At 38.1% G+C, this 22887-nt stretch overlaps 1 protein-coding gene and 1 long non-coding RNA gene across 10 annotated transcripts in view; one reads left to right on the top strand and one right to left on the bottom strand.

The window, feature by feature from the left end:
* The window catches only part of LOC132682177 (uncharacterized), a 92345-nt gene extending 82766 nt beyond the window's left edge, over positions 1-9579 (bottom strand). Inside the window, exons 1-2 of one of the 2 annotated variants that reach the window (XR_013550480.2) lie at positions 9532-9579; positions 3858-4039 (exon numbers count right to left, since the gene is read on the bottom strand). This is a non-coding gene — a long non-coding RNA (uncharacterized LOC132682177). Of the gene's footprint in view, positions 1-3857; positions 4040-8878; positions 9470-9531 lie in introns of those variants that run through there. The other variant, XR_013550479.2, reaches the window with a different exon arrangement.
* A 97-nt stretch (positions 9580-9676) lies between these two features.
* Positions 9677-22887, top strand: part of NBEA (neurobeachin) — a 678106-nt gene continuing 664895 nt past the window's right edge. For 7 of the 8 annotated variants that reach the window (XM_078434421.2, XM_078434419.2, XM_078434413.2 and 4 more), the window contains exon 1: positions 9681-10506. In XM_078434421.2, the coding sequence (XP_078290547.1) occupies positions 10207-10506 (300 nt within the window). In that variant the 5' untranslated portion in view covers positions 9681-10206. Of the gene's footprint in view, positions 10507-22887 lie in introns of all 8 variants that reach the window. The other variant, XM_078434430.2, reaches the window with a different exon arrangement.

Genomic DNA, 22887 nt, shown 5'->3' with positions numbered 1-22887 from the left:
TCACTTAAGATATCCTCTAACCTTATGATTATGTGATTTAGGAACTGTTTTCACATTAACAACAAAGAGGCCGTATATAATGTATGTCTCAAAATGTTTAAAATTAAACTCTCAGGAAGAAGTGAAAAGAGATAAATAAACCACAGCCCCAGGAAATCAAAGCATAAATCTCAAATTGTCTCCATGTACTACCTCTTAATTGATCAATGAGGTAGTTGTTTCAAGCCATTCTTCCACTGGATAATCCATAGCTGCTGGCACTAATACAGAAAGCCTCTAACCCAAAGCTTTATGCACCAGTACCAGGCTGAAATTGATTCTATACACCATCTCCTGGTTGGGCTAAAGTTTGCTAAAAATGCTCTCGCTTACTTTGAAGAGATTGTATTAATGAGATTACCATTCCAAAGGGTCCTTGGACATTTCCTCACAGCATTCTTTTCCTGCTTCTACCCAGAGTATATGCTTCTTATTATAATCATATAGACATAGAGTAATACTTTCAATAGGGACTAAGAGATTAATAGACACATAACAAAACCTTCGCCAGAAAAGCATAATAAGGAGTGATATATTTAATGGGACTATGAAATTAAGTTTGGTTAATCTTAATGAATATAATTAAAAACTATTTATCCCAAGTAATTTTTTGTCTAGAATTAAAGTGATTCCCAGGAAACAGAAAGGCTAATGGAGTTTTTTTAACCTTCATAGGCATTGAGATATAAAAACAGATTGACTCTTCATCTTTTGATGGGTAGCTTTCACCAAAACACGCAAAAACGTGATGATTTTGTTCTTTTAAAATAACCTTCCCCAGTCTCATTATCTTTCATCTGGTAAATTTGGTAGAAATTAACTAATGGCCTCAGTCCAGGTCCCAATGTAGGGCATGTGGGATTGTGAATACACCTGAGGCCTTGGCCAGTATATTTGGGGGATCAAATCACAATTTTGTCACTTAAAGTATGATCTTGCACAACTGACAATCTCTCTTATTAGTTTCCTCATTTGAAAAACAAGAAAAACAGGGGCGCCTGGGTGGCGCAGTCGGTTAAGCGTCCGACTTCAGCCAGGTCACGATCTCGCGGTCCGTGAGTTCGAGCCCCGCGTCAGGCTCTGGGCTGATGGCTCGGAGCCTGGAGCCTGTTTCCGATTCTGTGTCTCCCTCTCTCTCTGCCCCTCCCCCGTTCATGTTCTGTCTCTCTCTGTCCCAAAAATAAATAAAAAAGGTTGAAAAAAAAAAAAAATTGAAAAACAAGAAAAACAATATTTTATTTGAAGGACTATAGTAAGGATTAGAAATAATACATGTTAGGGGAGCCTGGGTGGCTCAGTCAGTTAAGACTCTGACTTCAGCTCAGGTCATGATCTCATGGTTCATTGGTTCAAGGCCCCCATTGGGCTCTGTGCTGATAGCCTGGAGCCCACTTCAGATTATGTATTTCCCTCTCTCTCTGACCCTCCCCTGCTTGTGCTCTGTCTCTCTCTCTCAAAAATGAATAAGCATTAAAAAAATTTAAAAAAATGGACATAATACATGTAAAAGTGCATGGCAGATAGGAGATGAATAGTATATAACAACTATAGTGATTAACAATAATCAACCATAAACTCCATTCTTTAACATACTTTCAATGTTAATTAGCATAAAAATAATTGCATATATTCTACCAAAAACTTTTTCAGTGAAGGGAGTTTAGGTGACCATATATATTGTCATGTGAATTGCTTACTTTTGGAAAATGAGAGAAATGGAAACTATTAATTTAAGTGAAAATTTGTCAACCAATGCTACTTGCAAACAACAACAAAAAAGCCAGAATCTTTTATTTTTTAAATGCTGGAAATAGGTATAAATTTCAGATCACTTTCAACTAGGTGGGATTTTGAATGTATTCTTGAAGGTGACATTTAAGCCACCTATTGAAATTTCCTATTGAAATTAATAGGAGGGGTGAGGAGGACAGTGCTATAGACAGAAGGAAGAACACTCGTAAGGCACCAAAATAGGAAAGCACAATATATTAACTGGGAACAGAGTATTTCAGTTTGGCTGAAGCATTGTCTCCCAGCCAAGGGACCTCAGACTTATTGAAAGCGATCCATGCCTACTTATATACATGTCAAATATTGTTTATGGACAGAACAAATACTACCAGACACATGTACGTTGCATGCATGTATATTAGTTTTCTAGAGTTACCGTAACAAAATGCCATAAACTAGAGGCTTAAAACAACAGAAATTTATTCTTTCATAGTTGTGGAGTCTAGAGGTCCAAAATCAAGGTACCAACAGGGCCATGCTTTTTCTGAAGGTTCTAGAAAAGAATTTTTCCTTTCTCTGTCTGACTTACTTCACTTAGCATAATATCATCTAGGTCCATCCAGGTTGTCACAAATGGCAAGATTTCATTTTTTATGGTTGAGTAATATTCCATTAGATAGATAGATACCACATTTTCTTTATCCATTCATCTATTAATGGAAACTTGGATTGCTTCCATTCCTTGGCTTTGTAAATAATGTTGCAATAAACACAGAGATGCATATATCTTTCTGAATTAGTGTTCATTTTCTTTAGGTAAGTACCCAGTAGTGGAATTACTAGGTCATATGGTATTTCTATTTTCAATTTTTTGAAGAATCTCCATACTGATATCTTCCATATCAGAGAAAGGCAAATATCATTTGATATTACTTATATGTGCAATCTATAAAACAAGACAAAGGAACAAACAAAAGCAACAGACTTAAATTCAGAGAACAAACTGGTGGTTGCCAGAGGGCAGGTAGATGTGGGAATGGGTGAAATAGGTGAAGGGGATTACGAGATTCAAATTTCCAGTTATAACATAAATAAGTCACGGAGATGAAAAGTACAGCATAAGGAATATAGTCAATACTATTGTAATAATGTTGTATGGTGACTACACTTATCATGGTAGCAGAGTAATGTAAAGAATGGTCAAATCACTATGTTGTACATCTGAACAAATATAACATAGTATATCAACTATACATCAATTTTTAAAAAAGTCTTTTCTTGCCTCTTCCTAGCTTCTGGTGGTTGCTGGGAACCCTTACCTTTCCTAGGCTTAGAGCAGCATAACTTCAGTCTCTGCCTCTGTCTTCACATGGACTTCTTCCCTGTGTCTGTCTTCAAACCATCATCTTTCTGGGTGCCTGTTCAGCTGTGTATCACTTTCCCTTTTCTTTCTTTTTCTTTCTTCCTTCCTTCCTTCCTTTTTTTTTATGTTTATTTATTTATTTTGAGAGAGATTGCACGTACAAGCGCCCGGTGTAGGCGCAGAGAGAGAGAATCTCAAGGGCGCTCCATGCTCTCAGTGCAGATCTCCATGGGGGGCTTGATCTCATGAATCATGAGATCATGACTTGAGCCGAAATCAAGAGTCAGACGCTTAACCGGCTGAGCCACCCAGGTGCCCGTCTTTCCCTTTTCTTATACCAGTCATATTTGGTTAAGGGCCTATGTAATTCAAGCATAACCTCATCTAAATTTGGGAGTATCTACATAGGTCTTACTTCCAAACAAGATCACATTCCCAGGTACCAGAGACAGCACTTGAACATATTTTTGGGGGAACACAAATCAACCCACAACACAGTGTGTGTGTGTGAGTGTGTGTGTGTGTGTGTGTGTGTGTTTGCATTCAAATATATACACATGTTGTGGCTTTTAAAAAGTTAAAATTATGTAAGTAGCATTACTGAACTGAAAATGGCTTTCCATTACTGTATTTTTTGCAATGGATATTAAAATAACAAATTTCTTGGGTAGGAATCTAGGAGTCTACAATTTTTTTTCATGATGAAAAGAGTCATAGTACTTACAAATGTTGAGAGCTGGGGTGGCTCGGTCAGTTGAGCGCCCGACTTCGGCTCAGGTCATGATCTCACATTCCAGGAGTTCGAGCCCCGCGTCATCTGTGCTGACAGCTTAGAGCCTGGAGCCTCGTTCGTTTTCTGTGTCTCCCTCTCTCTCTGCCCCTCTCCTGCTCATGCTCTGTCTCTCTCTGTCTCAAAAATAAATAAAAACATTAAAAAAATTTTTAAAAATGTTGAGAGCCATTGTTGTAGCTTTCCTGCCCAGAACAGAATGAGGTAAACTAGAAAGTAAGCTTAAGTATGGAGGGCCTTTGGTGCTAAGATAAGGACTCTGGGCTTCATTTTTTAGACTTTTTGAACAGAATACATGGATGCATGTAGATGTTATTATAATTAATACATTAAATTAATAATCAATAATAAGTTAAAAATTCTGACCACACCAATCCATCCACAAAGTTGGAACTTTAGGACAATTACCATGTACAGGATGGATTGGAGAAGAGTGAGTGTGGAGACAAGGAGAGCAGGTATGGAGTGAGTAGGTTCTCACTGAGGATGAAAAGAATGAGATACATGCTGGGTATCTTGCCCAGGAAGAAGGGGCAGAGGTGTGACCAATCTGATGGTGAACATGCATGTGTGTGTGGTGCATTTGTATGTATGTTCAGGGGGATATTTTAGGGTATATATGTGTGCATTATGGTTGCATGATGTCTAGTTCTTCCAAAAATCAAGAGTGCCTATTATTTCTATACCACTTATTTGATACATTTAATGTATTGACATGCTGATTAAATGGAAAATTTGAAATCATTCATTTCTACTAGTCTACTTTCTTACACGCAGTAGGCCCTCAAATATTTGTTGGCTGGTAAGCATCAACATTTTAGCCATTCCAAATCTGTGTCAAATTCGTTAACAAGTATTGCATTTCTATTTTGCATCTGTGTTTTCTGCTCAGGAAAAAAGTTGGGGTGAGAAATGTAGAACTAACTAGTTGAAGGAAAGTGAAATTAAAATTTGGTGAAGAAATTATAAAAAGGCAACTAGCTAGTCTAAATGATTTCAAGTTCCCAAGGCAGGACAAATTATATACATTGATCCTGAAAGAATCTGAAAACTAGATCATGTTTAACAACTCTCAGTGGTCTTTGAGGAGTCGTAGAGAAGTGCTGGAGAATTAAAGTGTCAAAGGAGAGAAGGAGGAGATAAATTCTTGAAAAACCATAGCAGGTAGCTTAATATTACCTGCAGGTGAGATTACAGAATGGTTCGTTCATTGGAAAAAGAAGCAGTAAGTCTTGTCATCACATTAAACGCATTTTCTTGTTTACGTTGTGGTTAGTTTGTTATGTCGGAAACACTGATAATAATTCACACCTCTCTATAGTTTTTACTTTAATTTCACCCAGGCACAGAGACAGTGCCTCCGGACTTCAAATAGCCACTTGTCAAGTTCCCTTATGATATTCTTCTGCACAAGTTAGAGAAATATAGGCTAGTTGTTAGCACAGGATGGTAGCTGTTTAATAGTTGAAGCGCTTATAAACAACTTAAATCAGTGATTTCCAAACGTCTTGGTTATGACTTACAGTAAAAGATATTTTACATGTAAGCATACATGTATATACATATGTATAATGTATGTATATATATATATATATACATATATATATAATTAAAATAATATATGCACTTGATATTTTCCACTCTGTTTTCTATTCTATTTCATTAAACTGCTGGTTGCAACCTACTGAATCTATTTCAAGGCTCACTAATGGGTTGAGGCTTACAGTTTGAAAAATGTGAATTGATTTCAATCAGAATGTTTCTAGTGACTACAGAGCTGTTTTTATCCTGTTTAATCAAATATTTGGATGAAGATATAGAAGTGTCGTGCTCAAGTTTGCAAACAATATAATAGGAAGAAGACCATTTTTTGTATGATATAAATGGGATTAAGAAATTCCCAGAAAATTAACTTTAAATGGAAAATTAAATAAAAAATTGAATAAAATAAAAAAGGAATTAAATTAAATTTAAATATATATGTAAAATCCTGTACTCTAAATTTCAAAATGGGGGAGGGGTTGTGTTACTGCTTAGCAGCATGTCTAGAAACAAAACAAAACAATAACAGCAAAACAAAAAGCCTTGGTGTTTCAGTTGATAAGAATTTTAACATGAGAGGGGAATGGAACCAAAATTATTATATGCAAAACATCAATCATTAGTGTCATGTTGCTGTCAAACCCAGAATGAAACCAAACTAAACCGATATGGGGCTACATTAACATGAGTTGTATTTCTAAAGGTTGAGGTTCAGGTGAGAGTTATTCTCTGGGGGCTCTTGGGTGGCTTAGTGGGTTTAGTGTCTGCCTCTTGATTTTGGCTCAGGTCCCGATCTCACAGTGAGATCTAGCTCCTCCTGGGGTTCTGCAGTGACAGCACTGAGCCTGCTTGGGATTCCCTCTCTCTCCCTTGCTTGTGCACGTGCGTGCACACACACACATACACATACACACACACACACACACACACACACTTTCTCTCTCTCTCTCTCCCTGTCTTTCAAAAAAAATAAATAAACTTCAAAAAAAAGAGTTATTCCCTGTCTAAACTTGGTCTAAACCTGCCTACCTGAACACTACACTTTTCAGATAAAATTTAGAGGAAAGCTAGAAAACTGTTCTTTAAAGAACAGGTCAAGGGAAATGGGGCTATTTAGCCAGGAGAATTGCTGTTTTCACTCATTTATTTTTGAACACTTTTATTAAATGTAAATTACAAGCCAGCCATGTTAGGTGCTGAAAACACAAAAATAACTACAACAATGTGTTTTCCCACAGCCAATGAACGAAAACATTATTTATTGACACTTGCTACTACATTAGTACTTCAAATGTATTAACTTCTTTCATCTTTTAATCCTATGAATCTCTAATTTGGATTTGATAAACTATGGCTTTGAAGAGAAGTCATTTACCAAAGATTATGCAGATAGTGGCTGAGGGAACTGGAATCCAAACCCAGGTTCTATTGCCCCCGGAGCATGTGTTCTCAACCACTATGCATTATCACTTCTTGATATGTCATCTGTAACACTATATCCCTATATTGTACACCTGAAATTAATCTAACACTGCATGTTAATTATACTGGAATTAAAATTTTAAAAATTCCTTCTTAAAACTCAGATTCATGGGCTTCTTTTCTTTGAAAAATCATCCTTTGGAAGCAGGGGTATGCATCTATTAAAGTAAAAAGTGTACAAAATTAATATTCACCACAAAATATTGTTTAATCTGGGGATTTAAAAAATGAGTATTTTAGGTAGCTTCTATTTCAAAATATTGTTAGTTAATGTAAACACTAAGCTATTTGTACATTTGCAGGGACATAGGCTTTGTAGGCTAAAAGGAAACAAACCTGCTGTCTTTTCGAAACTTTATGCTTTTGGGGATACTATTGAAAACATATAACTGTGCAATTATAAAGACCTGTATGTGGTTATAATTGGTTTTACATGTGTTTATAGGTCATTCAACACATATTGTGTCTGTATACTAAGGGTACAAGGACATATTTACTATATGCTGGTTGTTGAGTTCAAGTAATTTCATTGAATTCTTACTTCCCTATGGGATAGATATTCTTATCCCTGTTAGTGAATGAGGAGACTTAGCTCAATAAATTGAGTAGGCTGAACAGGTAGTAAGTTGTGAGAAAGCTGCACTTTCCACAGTACCATACTGCTTTCAAGAAGCTGACAGTGTACTGGAGAACATTTTTTAATAGGTAAGCTCTTTAAAATATTTCTGATATTGGTACGTGTATGACAGTATCAGAGTTTTCCTACTTTGAAAAAGTGACATCCTTTTTACCCACTCCCTATCTCCACTAAAGGAAAATGAACACATACAAATTGAACGAATAAGAAAAACAAAACCAAAGCACACACCCATACTGCTTAAGAAGCAATACAGAGAAAATTAAAGTGAAAATATCAACATGACGTTAAGCTATTCATTTGGAAAGGAAATAGAAAGTTCAGGTTGTCACTGTCTCTCAAAGCACTCATGCAAGAAGTCTAAAAATAGGAAGAGGTAGAACCTGCTGCCATATTTTCACACACGGCGGGGTGAAAAAAAGCCAGTGAGATGATCTTTCAGTCTGGATTTACATATTTAAGATACATCATTTTAGATTTACAAATGAAAATAGCACTTGCAAAAGTAGACAGCACTATAAATAAAATGTTATAGGTGGTTATATATGTCACAGGATTTTTAAATTATAGCATATCTAACTCATACTATTAAAAGTTATCGGTTTTGTAAGTTTTTCATAAAGTTTCAATCATTTTAGCATTTTATAATTCAATTGTCATTCAATATAAATGGACATACCAATTACCACTTCTTTCAAAAGGGATTTTTTTGCTTGATGATTTAATCAATTCAGTGCAAGTTTAAACAAATTCACACACAACTAAAAACTAATCCTAAGGGCCGGTTTTGAGGAGCTGTGTTATACACAACCTATAGTACTTTAGAATTTTACCATGTTCCAATATCCTGAGAGCTAACTTGACTAGCTGTTCCGATTAAATGTAATAAAAAATCGGATTATGATAGATTTGTATATTGACTCTTCTTATTTGAGATAACAATTGGAATGACTTGAATATACCTCAAGATACCAAATATTTCTGGTGGCTTTATTGAAAAGGGCATACTTGATGAAATATTAAGGGAAATTACATCCTTCGTTTCAAAGAAGAAAACAGCAGTCATGCCTACTTAGTTTTAATTCAATAGTAGCAGCAAGATTACCATATACATTTTAATTTTCTTAAACTGACAGTAATATTTTTGTTTTTATATTTGTGCAGATACAGTAATCTACTTTTTTTCACAGATTAAGGCTGGCCGTGAGGATTCCCTACGTTTTTAGATCCTTTCAAAAACCTGTGAACTGTACACGACTAAGAAAAAGGGAAGTATCATTAGCTGGCATCGTACCTGAAGACTGCAAGGGATTTTTAAAATGTGGGGTTTGTAGTTCGCAGCAAACTACCCTTAGTGTCACACAGTGCAGCCTTTTTAGGCTGGTAGGCGAGTTCAAGAGCTGTTTGTTGTTCGGAGCTCCATCCAGAGCGGATCACTGTTTGACAAGTTCTATTTTAAGTCGTTCCTGTGTGTGCAGGTGTCAGCCTCTTTCATGGCTGTAGAGAAAGAACCATTACACTCCATCCGTATCCTTCCCCGACAATGCAAGATCTTTCCCCACCGTGCGTTTGTTTCTGCTTTGCCAGCCACTTTTTATTAAGGAAATTCGGGGGCGGGGGGTGGTGGGGGGAGGCGGGAAACACTGCGAGGAAGGGCGAAGAGGGGCAGAAAGAGGTCGTCTGCCACTCCCCTACCTTACAAGGCACGTGGCACTGGCAGTGACAGCTGCTGGATGCAATGATGAAGGCGAAGATGATGAACCTCCTCTTAGCAAGAGGATATTGAGGGAAGGAGGAGGAGGCAGCGGAGGCAAGACACACACTCCCTGTGTCCTTCCTCACCCGGAGAATCCACCCTCAAGGGAAAAAGTACGCGGAAGCCACTCTCCGCCCCGCCTCTACCAGCTCGCCCCGGGGTCTGGCAGCGGTCCCCATGCACCTGCTCACCTGTCTATCCGTTCAGGGTGGTTGGGGGAGGAACGAGGGGTGGCGGGGTGGGTGGGTGGAAAGAGAAGGAGGGCAGGGCAGAAGAGGGGGTGCTCCGAGGGCTCCGCCCCCGGAGGCTCTGCGCAGGCGCAGTGGCCGCTACCGCAGGCAGGGGGCGGCAACATGGCGGAGTGAGCGGCGGCGTCGGGGCTTCACAACAACAGTGGCGCCCGTAGCGGCGGCAGCGGCAGCGTCAGTAGCGTCGGCCACAGCCTGAGCTTCCGCACCGGCCAGCGTGCTGGCCAGCCGCTCGCGCCCCGGAGCTTCTCGGAGCGGCGGCCGCATCTCCGCGGGGGGCGGGCCGGGCCGGACGGACCGGGAGGGGGAGAGAGAGGAGGCAGCGGCAGCGGCGGCGGCAGCCGCGCTCCAGCTGCTGGGCGGGCACTGCCGCTCGCCGGGCAGCGGTTAGCGGCGCAGCCACCGCCGGGAATAAGCCTGGGAATAACCCGCCGCCTCCGCCGGGGAGGGCGCCGGAGCGGGCCGGGCGGACGCGCAGGCGGGAGCGGGCCCGGCGCCGCGGCGCTGGTGGATGCTGGGGCTCCGAGGCGACGGCCGGGGGGCGGGGGCCGAGGCAGGTATAACGGTACCGGCGGAGGCAGCGCCTCTGCTCTTCCCTTCTCCCCAGGAGGGGGGCAAATGGCGAGCGAGAAGCCGGGCCCGGGCCCGGGGCTCGAGCCTCAGCCCGTGGGGCTCATCGCCGTCGGGGCCGGAGGCGGAGGCGGCGGGGGCGGCGGCGGGGGCGGCGGCGGCGGCGGGGGCAGCGGGATGGGGGAGCTGAGGGGGGCGTCCGGCTCCGGCTCGGTGGTGCTGCCCGCGGGGATGATTAACCCTTCCGTGCCGATCCGCAACATCCGGATGAAATTCGCAGTGTTGATTGGACTCATACAGGTCGGAGAGGTCAGCAACAGGGACATCGTGGAGACGGTGCTCAACCTGGTAAGGGAAAAGGCGTGCTCTCCATCTGCCTCCCAGCCCCCATAGCCTCCCCCCCCCCACACCTCCACCCCCCCAGCCTCGCGCTCCCACACCTCCACCCATGGGGTCGCACACGCAGCGCGTCCCTGGGAGCACCGATCGTCGGGCGGGTATTGCCCAGCGGGTGACCTGCTTGCGCGCAGCCGTAGCCACGCCACCTCCCCGCTCTCCTCTGGTCCTCTCCTGCCACCTGAGTGCGGTGCCCAAGTTAACACCGCTTACCATCACTTCTCCTATGAGTAGAAATCATTCCTTGTGCAGGGTTTGGGTCGACTTGAGAGTTTAGTTGGGGGGAGAGGAGACCTCCCTGCTCTCCGGGGTTCTTTTTTCTACACTCTTAATTGTCCGTGGTGTCGCTCTCCGAGGATGAAAGCCTTGCCCCTAGAGCCTAATTTCCCCCGTGCTACTGAAATGTGAGAAGCGCATTAGCTCTAACTTGAGCAGCTGGGCTGTGATGTTTTCGAATGAGGGAAATGATGCAGTTTTGCATCTGCCTTTAAATATATTCAGAGGTTATGGTTATGATGGAGAGTGTTGTAGCAGTATCTACCCCCCCCCCCCCCGCGCCCCATCTCTTTTTAGGCAGCCTTCTTTCTTTGTAATATTGCCCTGAATATGCTGACCTGTTAGTCATTTGTGTGTGTGTGTGTGTGTGCACACAAGGTGTTAAGATGTGAGGGCACCAAATCATACAGGTTGGTTTCTATGGTTGCCTTCCGAGAGCGTGGCATGTGGATAAAGACCAAAGGAAAGGTGTTGGTTTGTTTCATGATAAGAAAGAGTTACTGCAGAACTGTGTATGACTTAATGTTTTGCGCTATCTACGGAGAGCCTACGAAGCGTTCAAGATGTCAGGGGAAGAAATGGGAAGAAATAAAGAGAGGAGAATCATAAATTGCAGATAATTAAAGAGTAGTTCATTTTTAATGTTTTGCAAATGCAGTTTTTGCTGCAGCAAAGCTTTTAACAACAGTTTCCTCTGCAATATCTAGTCTTTGACACACGTAAGGTAGGATTTTGGAAGACAAGGCTTAAATCGAGCGATCAGTTGACTATTGTATTTGGTGTGGAGTCACAGGAATATAAAAATATGCTTGCAGGGGTATTTTATAACACCCATGCAGTCTGATTTTTTAGCCAAGCAATTATTTTTATTTGATCTATTGGAAAACTGAAAGAAAGCTGCAGCACTGGTGCCCTGAGACATGGATTAATGTCTGTGGTTTATGAACCTCTTAAATTCACAGAAAAGTTGAAGTGTTTTTTTTTTTCCTTTCTTTTCTTTTCTTTTTTTTTTTTTTTTTTTTGCTAGTACATCAAATCAAAGATAGGAGAATATGTCTTTGTTATATTTATTACTGTTTAAATAGAATACACCGCTTTCTATTTCTGTGTACCTTCAAATAAATCACCACAAAAGTCAATGTAAGTTTGGGGAAATGTCACCACGTTGATATAACCAAATTCTTTTCAAAACAGTAATAGAAATATTGTTTCTTGGGAGTTTTAATTTTAACTAGCTGCGAATAGGAGGTCAGTAACTTGCCTTTTCTTAAAATAAGATGAAATCTCAAAACATGTTAGAATGTTAGCAGGTATTGTATTTTTAAAAATTTGAAAGGACACATTTAAATCCCCCCCCCCCCCCCGTTTTCACCTAATCAGTATCATTTTTATTTAGATTATGTGGTATTGGGTTATTTTAATAAGTATTTCTATGCTTAATACATTTTGACATGGAAAGAGGCAATAGAGCTCTCACAAGCTGGAAACTGATTGGAATGTGTAACCAGTTCAGACTCTGCAGCAGTAATGATGTATGCCAGATCAGTTCTTAACAGATGGGGTTCTATAGATATACAGTAGGTTAAGAAAGGAAGTGAAGCACTTCTTTTGAGATAAAAAAGAAATTTAACTCTTGTACAGTGCAGTGAAAATCTGGCGTGAAGTTTCAGTATGCAAACATTATGTTAGAAATTAACTTTACTGTTAAGCTTGATTAGAGTAATCGGAAATAAGGTTAATACTGAAATGTTATGTCCCCAAATCCACATAAGACCTTGTAACTGCATTGATCTTGGCATAAAAAAGGTTAGGTTTAAAATTTCCTTGTACATATTTAAAGAATGCAAGAAGTCCTTAAATGGAAACTTCTGGGGAAAGGATGAAAGACAAAAGGAGTTATTTACTATTAAGTTGTTAATTATATTGATTGTGGAATTCAGATTGGTTACTTGAAGGGTAATATTTCCTGAACTCTAAGTTTAGGGCTTTATCTTTCTAATATACTCATAATGAAAATGTCATGTGAAAATTTAAGCTGGTTCTGAAAATAATTTGGAATCATAGGCAGTTAAAAAATAATTGTCAAAACTTAATTCTATTAATAAATAAATCAGTAAAGTCCATGTGGAGCATTCAATGACTAGTTAGAAGGTGGACGCTTGTAATATTATCTCTAAAATGAGTTTTTAAAATTTCCAATCTTAATTTAAAACATTAAATAAAAAAAACTAGGTGGAAATAGTGAAACCTCTATCACAGTGCCCTTTATGACAGAAAAGAAGGGAGGGGAACTAGTGAAACTTCAAAACAAAACAGTTTCTACCTTAAACAGTCTCAGTCACCTTTGCCAAAATATTTTTCTTTCTATTTTTCCTGTACATACATTTCTTATCTGTAGATAGTATGAGAATACTAATACTTGGTTTTCAGGTACTATTTCTCTCTCGCCTTCCCCAAAGAATTAAAAGTTTTGCTGAGTAAAGTTTAAGCATGCAGTGATATATAGGACTTCTACACAGCCATGGTTGTACTTTTTTCTGCTTTTGTTTGCCAAAGGTAGAGCTGCTTCCACTACTGAAGTGGACTGTGAGTTTGTTGAAGAATCACCAATGTAATGAGACATAAAATGAGTAATTTCTATTGTAGAGGAATGTATTTTGTATAATGATACTGTTAACTCGAAACATTAATATATAGCACTCCATGTTTGTATTTATAGCATTAGGAAGATGAGTAAATTAATTCATAAATAATGTTACAATGAGAATATATTGCCAAGGATTTTGTAATGTAGCTTTATCTGTGAAAGAAGATGACCATCAACAAACTTTGGATTTAGGAAGAATTATTTAATGTGGCAGTATAAGAGTCTAACTATAGATAAGGAAGGAATTTGGTTGTCTGTTGCAGTTACAAAACAGGCATACTGCTTAGTCCAATGCTTCCTTTGTAAACATCCTTAACATGTGTTTATATAAGGTTTTTCTTTCCTTGAAGTAAATGCTATGTAAATATTATGTGTTCTTTGTTTATAATATGAAAGTTTCTTTTAATCAAAGATTTTAATGTAAACATAGTTTTAGAAAAGATAAAATAGAGGACTGACATTTACTTAATGGAAGAATTCACACCAGGGTTTTTTGAATAGCTGTCTTAGGTAGTATAATTCTATAGCATTTAATTTGTAAAAATTTTTTTCACAAATTACAGTGCAATATCAGTGTATCTTTACTTGTAGAAAATAATTCCTCAAATAATTTTATTTTTTTACATGTAAGTAGCATATTGTATTGAAAGCAGTACTGGATACTTGGAGGGGATTTTGCATATGGATCATAGTATTTTAGTTAAAAGGGAATTTTTACGTTATTCTCTTGTACTTGCATGTGACAGTAACTTTCTTAGATGTTTTTCATTTGTAGCTTGATAATCAGAATCATTTTCACTTTAAAGATACTTAGAATTTCACAAATGAAAGGTATGTTCTGCATTTGAACCAAATTTATTTAAAAAATATGTAGTTGCGTCTTAGAATCATGGAAGTCCTTAATATTAACAAAACCACATTTACTTGTATTAAAAAGGAATTTTTTGCATTTTAATTTATGTTGACATGTAAGCTTTTTCATATTAACTTGAATTATATTTTATTTTTGCTATTGGGTATTGGAAGTTAAATTAAGAATGCATTGGTGACATTGGAATTTGCCATTTCTAGAGTTCTGAGATTTTCCACAGAAAGATTAATTTAGCCATGTAATGACACTAAAGCAGTCTTGATGAGCACTGAGAAATGTATAGAATTGTTGAATCATTATATTGAACACTTAAAACTAATGTAACACTGTATGTTAATTATTCTTGAATAAAAAACAAGACCTTAAACAGCAAATACTTTATAGCCAGGTTATGATCAAGGTATATTAATTTTAAATAAGTATTTTGTATATTGCTAGTCAGTTTTTGGCAAGTACTGTGCTGTTAAATAAATAAATGTATCTCAAAGTTTTCTTTCTACTATGATTTCTCCAAACACAGTGTAGAGAGATGCTTTGGTCCTAGCAGACTCAACCCCCATTTTGGATTACAGATGTGCTATATCATAAATTTCAGTCATTCACATTTTTGAATATTTACTTTAAATACTAGTTTGCATCAGTTTCATAGGTTTCTTATTTTTTGACTCTACTGTGCATATTTTATGCATCGTCAGCATGTAAGTATCCCCGGCTTTCCAAAAGTTGGTGTTTTGCCCCTTCACTTTTATGAAAGACCTGTATTAGTACCGTTTTTGTTAACCAAAAGAAATCCGAAGAGGATTTTTGCTTTTACAAAAAAAAAAGCTGTTGCTGTATTAGTAATAGGTCTTTTGTGAAAGTGAAGTAGCCTATTGCCAACTTTTGGAGAGTGGGGGATACTCTTTACCTTATGCCATTTCAACTTATGAAAAGTTTCATGGGAACACTCTACTTTTGGATAGTGGCAAACCTGTGTCTCCTTTCACAGAGATATACCTATCATCTCTAGTGTTGTTATTTATATGTGTTTCCCCTCTTCTGTGAACCCCAAGAGGGCAGGTCCCCGACTCAAATGACGGTTATGATTTTTGACTTTACAATGGTGTAAATGTGATACTCACTAGAAACCATACTTAGACTTTTGATCTTTTCCTGGGATGGTGATATGCAATATGATCCTCTCTCATGATGTTGGGCAGCAAGTCACATCCCCCAGTTAGCCACTGGGTCATGAGGGTGAACAACTGATACGCTGACCACCATTATGTACCCATACAACTATTTTGTTTTCCTGTACTTTGAGTACAGTGTTCAGTAAATTTCAGGAGATTTTCAACACTTTATTATAGAAATAGGCTTTGTGTTAAATGATCTACCCACCTGTAGGCTAATAGAAGTGTTCCGAGCATGTTTAAGGTAGATTAGGCCAAGCAATGATGTTTGGATGTTAGGTGTAGTAAATGCATTATTGACTTTTGAAATTTTCAAACTTAACGTTGGGTTTATCTGGATATAACATCCTTGTAAGTTGGAGATATGAATTTATTTTTTTGTATTTTTGGCTCTTGGGTAAGTTAAGTGCATTTTGAATAGGCAAGACACCATTATAGGCAGTAGAAGACCAGTTTCTGAAATTATGATCAACAGTAGGGTGCAGTCCCAACATCCTGAAATCAATTAGACTCATTGTCAGTGTATTGCCTAGTTCTATCACTAGAAATGCATGTTGAATATGTATGCATTATGTAGGCCTTACTACATATGTAAATGGTATTTTATTTAATCTGGCGTATTGGAAGAAGAATCTGATACAAACTTTTCAATGATTTACGTGTATGTCAAATATATAAGCACACGACAAAGATGTTATTAGCAAAGAATAATGCATTGGATATAAATTAAAAAGCATTGTTATAATTTGTCATATTTCCAGGAATAGTGGACATCTCTTGTTTTTGATGTCTACCATACATTGCCCTTTTTTGGTAAGGGGGATGCAGTTGCCCTTGAGGAACCACCTATCCCCCATTCTTAGTTCAGCTGGTTTCCCTGGGCTGGGGATATAACCCAGGCATGGCCAGAATCACTGTGACTGGTTCAGGCATAAACACTTAACTCTAGCGGAGCCACAGGGTCAGTCACAAGACCTGGCACTGAAATTTTCTGTTGGTGATGCTGAACTGGTGGATGTAGCCTATACCTGTGGGTGACTGTATTAGAATTTGACTAAATAGGAAGAGAGAGTGAGAAGTATATTCTTGGTTATGCTTGAGCCCCTGCAGTTCCCTGTGCCTGTGGGGATTATCTTCTAACCATTACATTCTCTCCTTTAAAGTTTCTCATTCTTATTCTTATTAGCTTAAAGTCATTTTAAATTGGGGTTTTGTCACTTGTAAATGGAAAGAATCCTCCCTAGCATAGACTTTAGTAAACGGAAACGGGACATTTCATGTTGAAATGAAGGCAGTGAAGACTTTGCTTTTCCATAGCAATTCCTTTTAAGGAATTACAGAACAGCTCTTTTAAATGGTCACTGGTGTTACCTTTGCCCATGGAAGACTGAGGCTGTAACTTTAGTGATACTTGAGTGTTTTGGTCACTTCTTGTGGCCTTTGATAATGTTTTATAAGACAGCAACTAGCTTTGGTGCACGCTGGCATGCTTGAGAGCAGAGAGGGAAGAAGATACTGTCTTTCCAAGTAAGAGAGGCCCTTTCTGCTTGCAGCTATGCATAGCAGAGCATCAGAATATCAAGAACCTTGAAGTTTAAAAAACCTACTTTTTTTAAATTAAAAAAAAATTTTTAACCTCATGCTAAAGTTGGCAGGAGTTTAAGTTAGAACCACTTAAAGTTCTATTTTATAAGCTTCTCTCAAACACCTCAGTGCATTATACTCTCAGCTTCCTGACCAAAGGAACAATCCAGTTACTAAAGAGCTTTAAAAGAGGATGCAGCCAGGGAACAGGTGAGAGAACAGCCATGCCTCCTCACTCAGGTTATCATTTCACATTGCTTCAAGGAAAATCATTAAGCCGGGGGTGAAGGGCATGATTACTGTGGAGGTCTGTTGCTGTGAGACTGAATATTGTTAGGAAACTGAAAAGATGGAAATCTAGATTGGTAAGCTGTTTGTGTCTTGACAAGATCTCTGGCTTTGATGCTAATTCATTCAGGTGACTGAAGTTAATAGACCAAGAGCTTACTAAGTTTTTAGGAAAACTATTTTCTAGGGTTACTTCAAGCCTGGTAAACAAAGACTTGTGTTCTTTTCCTTCTACGGCAGTTCTGGGTTTTAATAAGTGAAAGTGGTCTAATAAGTGCTGAAGCAGTAGAGCTGCCAGATGGAAAATCTAAGGCCATGAGGGTAAATGGACAAGCAGGGTCTTCTGAGAATAGTAGGGTTGAGTACATCCAAATTGGCTGAACAAGGAACTCCATTGCCAGGGTAAGGAATTCTTGCTACTCTCACCAGTAGTGTCTGGTTTATGCTTTGAATCAGTGACCATGGTTTATCTTCACCACTCTCCTAAGAGGCAGTTATTATTTATGTTCTTTTACCATAGTATGTTAAGTATCAGGGAGATAGTTAAATTTATGTAGCTATATGTTTTCAGAAAATAAGGTACCACCAAAAAGAATGCACGTTTGGATCTGACCAAAGAATAATCTTTGTTCATAGTGCAAAGATTTTAGACTTGTAGCTTGATGCAGCAACTTGACATTGTCTTTGTCTCTTCCCCAACCCCTCTCACCTTGTAACCCTTTGAAGTGATAAGTATGTTTCTACTGTGGCTAAGGTAGTAACATTGTTAAACACGGGTGTTAAAAATTATACATATATGGAAAGAAGGGAGCTTGTAAGGTGTATGGGCAGCCATGGGCTAGAATGTTACAATTTTCTGTTGGTTTTGGCTGTGTAACATCCATTCTTTCCGTTGCTAACCGTTCTAGTTTTTTCACACTCCTTTGGGGAGTCATCCCTTCTTGATTCTTGCCTTCTATGGTTTGAGGTTTCCCTGGATTCCTTTCTCTTTTCCTGGATCAGAAACAGAACCTGGACCTGGATCATCAGTAACAGCTTTTGGTTAAAAATATAGTTGCACATGTGAGCAGCTTGGTAACTTAATTCTGTCAGAGAAAAAAACCAAAATAACAACAACAACAACAACAACAACAACAACAACAAAAAAGATACTGACGATTGCGGTTGATAAGATGTTAGAATGTAAGTCTATATTTGGGAATCTGCCTTGAAGGCAGAGTATGCTTGAGAACGGACCTATCACAGAAGCACCTAGAACCTGGAGATAGATTACCATGACATCTTTGGAACTTTTCAAGTCAGTTATATCACAGACTTTTCAATGCATTAAGCTAATACATTTCCTGTCTTACTCAAGCCAGTTTAAGTTAGGTTTCTATCCATTACACCCCAATGATTCCTGAGCAGTATTCTAAATTAAATTAAAAAAAACCTTAGATATTAAGTATCATAGGACAAAACAAAAAATATTAACTTGGCAATGGACTTGTTGTAATTCAAGAAAGCAATATACATTGCTAATTAATATAGAAATTTATTTTTACTAAATAACAACATAATAGTGATATACAATGAAAAACAGGTGACTAAAAAGAAAATTACCCTTGTGTCCTAGGCATGCTAAAATAATCTTAAATGATGTTGTAGGGCATGTAAAATGTTAGAGTTGTTCTGAATGACATTTTAACCATATGTATCAAGAGATCTAAAGAGGTTCTTGTCATTGGGGCTCAATTGGTTGAGCGTCCAACTTTGGCTCAGGTCATGATCTTACGGTTTGTGGGTTCAAGCCCCATGTCGGGCTCTGTGCTGACAGCTTGGAGCCTGGAGCTTGCTTCGGATTCTGTGTTTCCCTCTCTGCCCTTTCCCTGCTTGCTCTCTCTCTCTCTCAAAAATGAATAAACATTAAAAAAAATTAAAAAAGGTTCTTTCAGTCATCCTTAGTTCTTTAGGCTAAGGAAGAATTACCTGTGGACAAGTATGAGGGATACATGTAGTTTTATGATATTAAAAAAAAATGGCAACCACCTAAATGTTCAAGAATAAGAAAAGGTTACATAAATCACTTTACATCCATTTGTGGAATACGATACAGCTATTAAAAATTTACGTGCCTCAGTTTCCTTATGTGTAAAAAAGGGTATTTACCTCAAGGTTGTTGGACAGATTAAATGAAATAAATGTATGTAAAGTGTTTGGTACACAGTTTATTTAGTGCTTACTACTGTTATTTTAATTCTTATCTTGAGTCTGTGGATTATCTGATCATAGAAAAAAGATAATGATTTAAATAAAGCTGAGCTCTATTCTTTTAGTTTTGAGTTTCTGAACCTGGTGAACCTCTCAAAGAAGGGATCTCAAGTACTCACAGATCATGTTCTCCTAGTGAAACATGGGGAGTCTGTTCTGCATCCTGGCATAGTCTTTAACAGTTCATGGGGTACTTTTTCTCAGTTACCTATTTTGAGTATGGAAGATGGAAAACTGGGGAAGGAATAGACCTGAAGTAACACGAGTTCCTTTGCCTGGAATCACTTTGATTTCTTCCTTCCCTCACGTGGCTAAATTTCACATGGAGATGTAGTAGGACATAATAGTGATCCTAGGTAAATAATTCCTCCCCCTGGGAGTATTAGCTTAAATATTTAGAAGACTACTTGAGTAACAAGCCTAAGGGGCAAGTTAGGGGATTAAAAACTATTTTGTGATGAGTTGTTTTGGAAAATAATATTAGCCTATATGTTAATATCTCTTTACTGTTTAAAATACACTTGTGAAATTGTACTGTGTTAGCTGGTCCTCAGAATAAGTTCTTATTCAGATATGATTCCTTCTCTATAGATGTGGAAACTAAGGCTGCAGGAAGTGTGAAGTAGTTAGAAAAATCTAGGAATTAAGTAGCAGAGGAAGGGAAGGTCCAGCCAGCCTCAGAGAGTTGGTTCTGTAGTAGGGAATGCTTCTCGTCGAGGACTAAGGACTAACTGTTTATAGGAAATCACAATGAATGCAGGACAGTTTGGTGGGTTTGTACACAAAAGTGATTCTAGCAAAAACTGTATTGTGAACTATTTATTTTCAGTTTTGGGGAATAATTGGTTATATAGTTTTATAAATGGTAACTGGTTTTCATCAGGCTGAATGTTGGTACTTTATTACTTTGAACCAGAATAAAAGTATGCATAAGTATATTTATTTTGTGTAGAAAGAGTAGATTTGTTATATATTAGTATTAATTAAATGAACCACCACATATATCATTTGCTTGGATAAAACAAATAAGTTATAATAGGAATTATTCTACGTCTAGGTAATACAATTTTCAGTAATTAGGATTCCTCTCTCAGTTTACTAAAGTAGAGCAGACATTGATTAATAGCAAATTTTATGGAAGTGTAAATGGATATATTTGTCTTCAGCAAATACGTTCATTTTCTGAGAGAAACAACTTGCAGCTGATTTAAAGATGGCATATATGTGTTTCTACCGTAATCTTAAAAATTTTCACTTGTGGGGAGGTAATTGGCATTTATAGATTGGGTTTGGTTTCATACCTTATGTTTTTAATATTCTCTCCTAACCCCTCTGAAGGAAATCTGAGTTTACTTTAATATATCAAGTAAACTGTGGCTGAAGTTAAGTGGCTTGTCCAAGTTTGCAAAGCAGTTTAGTTGCAGAAATGAGACTCAAAGCTAGATGTTCCATTTCCAAGTATGTTGTTCTTTAAAATATAAGAAACCTTTGGGGTGCCTGTGTGGCTCAGTCAGTTAAGTGTCTGACTTCGGCTCAGGTCATGATCTCATGGTCCATGAGTTCAAGTCCTGCATCAGGCTCTGTTCTGGCAGCTCAGAACAGAATCAGAATCAGAACCTGGAGCCTGCTTCTGATTCATTCATTCTCTCTCTCTCTCTCTCTCTCTCCCCCTCTCCCATTCACACTCTGTCTCTGTCTCTCCATAATGGATAAACGGTAAAAAAATATAAGAAACCTTTAATGATGATAACAGTGATAGCAGCTTACATTTACTTATTGACTCCTTATGTGCCAAGCACTATGTAAAGCATATGACATGCATTATCTCATTTTATCATCTTGACATTAATAATAAAATCTTCAATGAAATTAAAAGGCATCTTTCCAAGTTAAGCTAGGTCTGGTATCTTAGAAGTATTTTCAGCTTCAATTATATAAGCAATATTCTATCATAAAATACCATAAGATTATTTTACATGATTTTTGTACTAATTCTGTATAACTTTACCTTTTCAGAGTCCTTGAATTTAAACTATTTAAATTGTTTTAAAAATCTTATGGGATAAGTCATCAATAGAAAAATGTTTCTTTTATTATACCATATTGACTGTTACTTGTTAAATAATTATTGCATTTCTCAAGACATCGTGTTCTTCCATCTTTTGTCTAAAGAACACCTACTTATGTTCCAAGATTTAGTTCTCATTGTCTCCTTAGACCATACTACCTTCCCTGATCTCCCCCTAAAAGCTCTGCCTCTCATCCTTTTCTCTCCCATAACATTTTGTACATCCCTCAAATTCAGCACTTGCACATTGTGTTTTAAATATTTGTTTACCTTTCAGACTGCCCTAGAGACTCTGAATCCCTTGAGATCAGAACATTGTGTTATTCACCTTGGTATCCTGAGTACTTATCATGGAGTCTGGAATTTTGTGCTGCTTATTGAACTTTTTTTTTGAATGGGGATTTTTGCACCTTTGAAATAGTTTGCTTGTTTTGGTCGCTTTTGGCCTGGGTATAAATCCTGTCTTCACTGGCTTTTATGGTTATTTTAATTTCTATGTGTGCTTCTTTTTTAACATTCAGTTTTTATTTTTCTCAAGGGTGGGGGAGATAAAGGTATTTAGGTATATATATGCATCATTTATGATTAAAAGAAAGTTTAAATTTGGGATGGGTAAGGAATTTTATAGTCTTTGCATCTGGTGAATAGCCTGACCCTATCACTTGACTAGGCGAGGAAAGAGAACCAGGTAGGTTAAGATCCTGTGGTCGTTGACAGACTAGGAATTAACATCTAAATTCCCTCTTAGTCCAGTGTTTTGGGGTTTTTTTGTTTTTTGTTTTTTTTTTTTTTCTTTTTATCTTGGTGCCTGCAGTTCCACTTTGCTCAGCTAATTTGTAGTTTCAGTTTATAACTTTCAAACAGAAGGATGTTTTTGTTTTTGTTTTTGTTTTTCACTCAGACAGGCTTGGATACTTAAAGTGATGGTTAAATAAATTACTGAGTAATCCTAACCTAGTGTTCTTTTCTTTTTTTTTTTTAAGTTTATTTATATGAGAGAGAGAGAGAGAGATAGAGAGAGAGGGAGGGAATGAATGAACAAGCGGGGACGGGGCAGAGAGAGGGAAAGACAGAACCCCAAGCAGGCTTTGCTCTCAGTGCATGTGTGCCATGCGGGGCTCAGTGGGATCATGACCTGAGCTGAGATCGAGAGTTGGACACTTAACCCACTGAGCCA

The sequence above is a fragment of the Panthera onca genome, chromosome A1 (genome assembly GCF_046562875.1).
Source record: "Panthera onca isolate mPanOnc1 chromosome A1, mPanOnc1 haplotype 2, whole genome shotgun sequence".
Classification (NCBI taxonomy): Eukaryota; Metazoa; Chordata; class Mammalia; order Carnivora; family Felidae; genus Panthera; species Panthera onca.
This window is presented reverse-complemented; position numbering and strand designations above follow the sequence as displayed.